General features: G+C 56.9%; 1 protein-coding gene across 1 annotated transcript; it reads right to left on the bottom strand.

Moving 5' to 3' along the window:
* Positions 1-1,393: 1,393 nt before the first annotated feature.
* Positions 1,394-6,681, bottom strand: LOC133372044 (forkhead box protein J1-B-like). Its single transcript, XM_061600259.1, has 3 exons — positions 4,660-6,681; positions 3,175-3,706; positions 1,394-2,906 (listed from the first exon to the last, which is right to left on the bottom strand). The coding sequence occupies exons 2-3, from the start codon at positions 3,649-3,651 to the stop codon at positions 2,178-2,180; spliced, it is 1,206 nt and encodes a 401-aa protein (XP_061456243.1). The 5' UTR covers positions 3,652-3,706; positions 4,660-6,681; the 3' UTR covers positions 1,394-2,177.
* Positions 6,682-6,741: the final 60 nt, after the last annotated feature.

Raw genomic sequence — 6,741 nt, 5'->3', positions numbered from 1 at the left:
GTCTCTGGTTGATGTGGGGTGATAGGAAATGGCTTTCTATTGGCTGAGTGTTTGGCTCCGTCTGAGGACTGACCAAAGCCTTCCTTTCTGCCGTTGGGGGTGGGCAGGGGGCAGTCACAGGCAAAGTGCTGATGGAGTCTCATGGCTACTCACTGTGTGGACTGGAATTTCCAGTCTTGCCTCAGCCATAGTGCGGGTGGAAGCTGCCCTTCTTTCAACCTCCCACCTTAAGGTGGGGAGAATACTGACCTACCTTGCCAGGGTTATTACATGGGGAGTGCGTTGAACACTTGGCGTGCGCTACATGATATAGCAATGTATGATGGCTTGCCTGCTCTCCCTTTGTTGCATGCACAGTCAGCCACAGCCCACTTGGTGCTCCTCTCTCCACACCCCCGCTCAGGGGTGGGTCTGCAGCATCCTTGTAGTGCGGTCTGCTTTCATGCCACTCACTCTGTGGGGACCATCTGATGTGGCTCCTGTTCATCTCAGTGGGGCTTGCATATGAGAACTCCTCCTGTTTCCCTTCATGGGAGGGCAGCTGCCTTGGGTGTGGCCTGCATCCTGCTGCTGCACGTCCAGCCCAGCCCAGCCCATGTGCCTCCCAAAGGCCAGGCCATCTTCAGGCAGCCTCATCAAATTTGAACGATTGGAGAGCAGCAGAGGGGATGGGAGGCTGGTGCAGCTCAGCTGGCAGCCCCAGCTTGCTGGCTGCCGTCTTCTCCCTGGATGTTGGGACCCCGCGCCAGGCGCTGGTGAGGGATGGCAGATGCTCACAAGGGGTCCCCTCGACCAACACCTGCCACACCTGGCCTGTCCACCGAGTACCATGGCTGCCTTAGCGCTACTACCAGGGTATGAAAATTACACATAGGTGGGGCAGGCCTGAGGTGGAAAAGTCACATTCTCCCCCCACATATCTCCCCGAAGCACACTCTCAGAAGTGCAGCAAGTGGGGGGCTAGAGCCCCTCCCCCCAAATCCTTGCCTTAGGCCTCTCTTTCCAGCCCTCCTGTCAGATGGCCAAGGCTGCCTCTGCCACAAACATGTATTCATGCCCCTACTTTTCTTCCTGTCTGGTGTGGTTGCCTCTACTAGTACTTGCCCCATACTGACAGGGGAGGTAGGACAATTTGTTCCTAGAAATTGGCTGCCTGTTTTGGAGAACAATAAGGAAATGAGCAGCCAACATGCAACTCCTGTTTGGCCCAGGCTGCCACTCTGTCTCCCAGGCTCTGGAGAACTCGCCTAACCACATGAGGCATGTCCAAACTTGTCTGCTGCCAGCCAAGTTTCCTTACCAGAGTACCAAGGGATGAGTTTGTTTGCCCTGTTCCCTGTTGATGCAGCAAAGAGTTGGCTCTTGCAGCCTGCCCACCTTTAGCCTAGGCTGTGCATGACGTGTGTGGCACAGGAATGTCCTCTGGTTGTCTCTTCAGGGGACAGCATCTCTCTCTAGACCTATGGTGTTGGCCAGTTTGCCTTTTGATGGGGCTTGATAGCTCTTGGTGCTGCTTTGGCCGGGCTCACGCAGTGGAACACCTGAGGACACTCTTAGGGTGGGGAAAATGCTTTGGCAGTTTTAGGGCACTGGCAGCCTGGGTTGTCGCCAGGGGTGCTACAGCCTCTGTTTGGGATGCGCTTCCAGAGCCCCTTTCCTGGGATGGGGGCTGCTCACTAGAGCACTTGAGACTGCTCAGTGAAACAAAACAAACTGCACTCAGACAAAATTGTTTGTATAAATTTACTCAACACATTCTGCTGCAAAAATTGATTTGGAAAAAGGATATTGAGACTTCTGTGTGGACAGGACGTGAAGAAGGAAACGCCTGGGAGGGGAGGAGCACTCCTTTGCCATGGCAAGTCTTGCCCTCAGCCCTCTGGCAGGCCCACGTTGCACAATCTTGTAGCTTGGAGGGCCAGAAACTTGCTGGTTTCAGAAAAAGCTGCAAAGCTACGGCTGCTAAAAATCTGTCACATTTTACATTTGGGAATACAGGCCTCCTGTAACCTGCTGCCAGACACTCCCCAGCACCACTTGCAAGGCAAAGACGACTTCTGAGACCCTCCAGGACTGCTGCCCCCTCCCCCCCAGCAGAGGTCAGCAGCAAACCCAAACTGGTGCAAATTGTTGCAGGGTCTGTTGCATCGTCTCTTGCCTTTCAGGAGACGCAGAGTTCACACTTCCCATGGCTGTATCTCAGCTAGGAAGCCCTCAGAAAAGCATGTGCTCTCCTCAAAGGCCCAGGTGGATCCCAATGTTGGCTCTGCTGCTCCTTCCTCCCATGGCTGGGCCACAGGCTCAGGGCACAGAGTCAACTCATCCGTTAGGGCTGTGGCAAGGCAGGAGGGGGCCTCTCCACTCAGAGCACTGATAGGCTGGTCGTGGATTTGGGAAGCCAGGGCCGCCTCCTCGGTGGCCAGAGAGCCAAGGGCTGCCGTTAGCTCCAAGTCCTCAAAGTTGCTACCTGGGCCACCAAAAGTGTCCTCCAACACCGAGGCCCAACTGAGATCCCCTGACAGAGCAGCCATCTCTCTACCGACAGGGGCTGAAGGCAAGGGGGTGGCAATCCAAGCGGCTCTGCTGGTGCACTGGCCTGACTGCCGCTTGCGCTTACCAAGGTGACGCTGCCCTACCCACAGCTGAGGGGTCTGGTCCTGTTGCAGGTGGGCAGGACGCCGCCTGCGCTGTTGGCCCAGCTCCGCGCTTGAAGAAAGCAAGGGCTGTGTCGACTGAACGGATGCACAGGGAGATGCTGGCATCCGCCTCCGCCGGAATATCCCGTTGACAAACATGTCTGCATACTGGGGGTTGATCTGCCAAAACCCCCCCTTGCCAGGCTCATTTTTCTGCCGTGGCACCTTCTGGAAACACTTGTTCATGGATAGGTTGTGCCGGATGGAGTTCTGCAGCAGAGACAAATGGTACATAGGGGCAGGAATATTAAGAAGAGGAGAAGAGAGGTAGGGGGATTTGTACCTGACTGCACTGGAGGAAACTCCAAAGTACCTAACCTGTCTCTGGCTGCAGCAGCCCCTGCTGCCTAGGAGAAGATGGGGAGGGAGGAGAAGCCCACTTCCCATTGCCAGTAGCCCAGAATGTTTATGGGAGGCTCGCTCAGTCCCCCCCTTTCCACTGGGCCCAAAGGCTATTCCTACCCAGGCACCGGCTCACCTGCCAGCTGGGCTCTGCATGGCGGTAGTAGCAAAAGTTCTCGGCAATCCAGGCGTAAATGGCAGAGAGCGTCAGCTTGGTCTCCTTGTTGGCCTGCATGGCCATGCAGATGAGGGTGGCATAGGAGTAGGGAGGCTTCACCTGCCCGTTGGTCACGTAGTTGGCTGTGTTCTCCTGAGGCGAGGTGAGGGGCTGCAGGGAACTGGTGCTGGAGGAGGTGGGAGTCCCCATGCGTGGCCCCGCAGCTGCCGTGTCTCCTGCGGGTGGGCTGGCTGGTGCATCGGAGCCCTGCCGGAGTCTCTGGGGGCCAAGCAGGCTAGAAGCGGAAGGCTTGTCTGCGATGGCAGTCCGGAAGGAGAACTCCTGGAGCCACTGGAGGTTGGTGAGACTGTCATCCACAGGCCCAGCCTCATTGTGGCCCAGTTGCTGGCACTGCCGCCCCTTACGCTGGACTGCGGCTGAGTTGCGGATGGACATTCTCTGGTCCCAAGGCCAGTGCTAACTACCTTTTCTGCTGCTGCAGTGCCGTTCACTGGACAGACACAGAGAAAGAGTTTAGCAACGCAGAGCACAGTCCACCGGGAAGATCTCCTGCAGGGCTACAGACAAAGGACAAGCTGTTGCCGCCTCCAGGTCCCCCACGGCTGGATTTGGTTACACAGGAGCCATTTGCCAGGGCCTCACAGCCTGCCTGTGTTTGGGAAGCAGCTCCCTGGGGACGAGCGATCGTGTTTCCGAGGGTGTGCAGGTGGCAGCAATCAAGGGTTCATATTTACATTCATTACGGTAGTGCACAGCTAAGCTGATTGGGCTGTAACTTGAGACCGTCCCAGGTGAATCTACAGCCTCAGCAGAAAGGCCTGGTAGCCACTCGCCTATAGAAGCCCCCGGGGGGGGGGGGGCTGCTCAGCTCTAGTGCAGGCCAGAAGAAGGCTCCCAAGCGCCTTTTAATGGTGTTGGCCCTCAATGCACAATGCCCAGCCAGCTGGTGTTAAAAACCAGCTCCATCTTTCCTGTGCGTTTGGTGGCACCTGGGAGTGCCTCACTTGGAGAGTATGCCTACTCCTGCAGCCACCATTCTTCCCATCCAACACGATGCTTTCTGCCAGTCTCACCTGGCGAAGGGCCTTCCTCTCCCCTTGTGTCAGAGCAAGGAGCAGCCCTGCTTGGGACCAAGGGCAAGAGAGGAGCTGGGATGGTGGGAAGCCCCCCTTGAAGAAGGAGGTCTCCAGGTGTGGCAGGAAAGAGTGGCCCACTGGCCTGACAGTCAGGAGGGAAGCAGGAGCCGATGGGATGAAATAAATAAATAAACATTGAGGCTGGGGCTAGTCTTGCCAGCCATGGATTTGTATTTTCCTCACCACCTCCCACCCCCGTTTTGGGGTACGTTCCCGAGTAAGGGTCTTATAGTGTCCAACTGCAAAAAACAAAGAAAAAAGCACAACACCACCCCTCCCCCAAGTTGCAAATGACCCCCACACACACCTGGCTCTCTCAAGTGTCTGCCAAGAGTCTCACAAGAGGTTCAGGTGTTCTCCAGTGCCGGCCATAAGGGTTGGAGGTACAAGGAGGGCGCACAGAGGCAGGCTGGCTCTTCACAGGCCACAGAGCAACCTGGCCGGTGCCCAGTGTGCCCCGCCCCAGCGTTTCATTGGCTCTTAGAAACCACCTTTTCTTGCAGCCATCACCCCTCTGCTTCCACAGGGCAGTTGACCTGCCCTGGCTGGCACCCAATCTGGAAGGGGCCACACTGGGCCTTGTGGTACTCATTCTACCCCAAAGGGCCCCCTGAGCATCGGCGTGGGCAAGCTGGCTGCCTGGGCTTTGGGCCACCACAGCAGATTGCAGCTTTTTGAATTTCACAGGTCTCTCTGCCTGATATCCCAAACATTCACATGCCCCACAGGACACCCCCCTTTCCTTGTTGCTGGTGCCTGATGATGCTCAGGAACAGACTCTGAGGTACTCCTGCACTATGGCAGAATTACTTAGTAGGTGACTGAATCAGCCTGCACAGGGAAAGCACAAAGCTGGCCCCCATTGGCATCTAAAATAGGCCTCTGACCATGATGCACATTCCTTTCTCATGGGTGTTCTTTGCTTTTCAATATTCACATACTGATGCCGAATTGCTGCCACACAACGTGGTGATGGCCGGATGCTTAGGGAGCGCTCTCTGCCACGGTAGCAAAGTGGTTCCTCCACGTTCAGAGGCAGTGTACCTTCGTACCCTAGATAATGGAGGCAAAGGCTGGAGCCGGTGAGCCTCCTGCCCTTTGCGTGGGCGGCCAGACTTATCTGGACGGCTGGCTCCACATACCCCACAGAGCAGCAGCTTGTTGGATTTCTGCCTGCACCCGTAGCTGAGAAGAGCGAGAGTGTCCCCTCGGCAGCCATGCTACGTGGAGGCCGGCATGGCCGAGAAGGCAGTGCTCATCCCTGGGCACGGGCCACCCTCGCCGGCCGAGTTAAGCTTCCGTCTACTGAGCGGGAAGGGCAGAGGACTACATTTCCCAAGCTGCATAGAGGCACGGGCAGATGCTCCGCCCCAGACAGTCGCCAGGCGGAGCAGCTGAGGTGAAAAGCAAACCCGACTGGGCCAATTGGCTGCCAGTCTGCCGCACGGTGGTGTCATTGCCTCTCTGTCCCCGCACTCCTCGGTGATTGGATGCTGCCATTCCTCCCGCAGAGGCAAGAAGGGGAGGGGCCTGTCGGCCTCCGCGTCTCTCCCCGAGGCCTGGCCCTCGCCCAAGAGTTACCCGGGAGGGGCGCGGAGGCCGATGGGCGCCAGCTCGGAGCGGTGCTCAGCCCGGGGCGCTCAGTGCACAGGCGCATGTGGCAAGGGAGCAAAAGCCGCGCCCACATCCGGCCAAATCAGTGCATCCAGGGCGGGATACATACGTCAAGTTAATCAAACCAATCCATCCATTGCCTCCCCCTCCCGGCATCCAGAAAACCAGAGCGTCACGGAGAAATGCCCCGCCTTCTCACTGGCATTCTGCTTTCTGAAAGTTTTAAATATTTGTTTCGGAAGGAAATCGCTCACGTTTGACTGGGGAAGGGCTCTCTCTGCCTGCCTGCTTCTGAAGGGCAGTGACCCAGAGATGGGAGAGCCTTGGCTGGGGACCGAATCGGGTATCTTCTGCACGCAGAACAGACGCCCCACTGCTGAACTTGTGGGCAGACCCTTCCCTTGTTATTCGAGTGAGGTTTTAAATTGCCTTTTGCCATCCAAATATTTGTTTCTCAAGGAACGCACCGTCCTCATGCAAAGCAGCCCCCACATGGAGCAAGAACACTGAGCAGCTCCAGCAGCGGGCACTGCCTCTGGCAATTAATTTTTCTCCACCTTCAGGTATGGCATTATCTAGCCTTGCCCTCTCTCTCTATACATAAAAGCAGACATTACAAAAGGCTACAGGTGTCTGCTTTTGGGGGAAGAGGGGCAGTCGCACAGGCGAGCCCACCAAAGCCCTGGGAGGGACAGCTGCTTTGGGGCTGTGCTTCTGAAGCCCTTTCCCGCAGCGGGCCAGCTTCACATTCCAGGGCACTGCTGGGGAACAGGCA

Source organism: Rhineura floridana, chromosome 17, assembly GCF_030035675.1.
Source record: "Rhineura floridana isolate rRhiFlo1 chromosome 17, rRhiFlo1.hap2, whole genome shotgun sequence".
In the NCBI taxonomy this organism is placed as follows: domain Eukaryota; kingdom Metazoa; phylum Chordata; class Lepidosauria; order Squamata; family Rhineuridae; genus Rhineura; species Rhineura floridana.
Note: the sequence above shows the minus strand (reverse complement) of the source record. Positions and strands in the feature narration are given on the sequence as shown.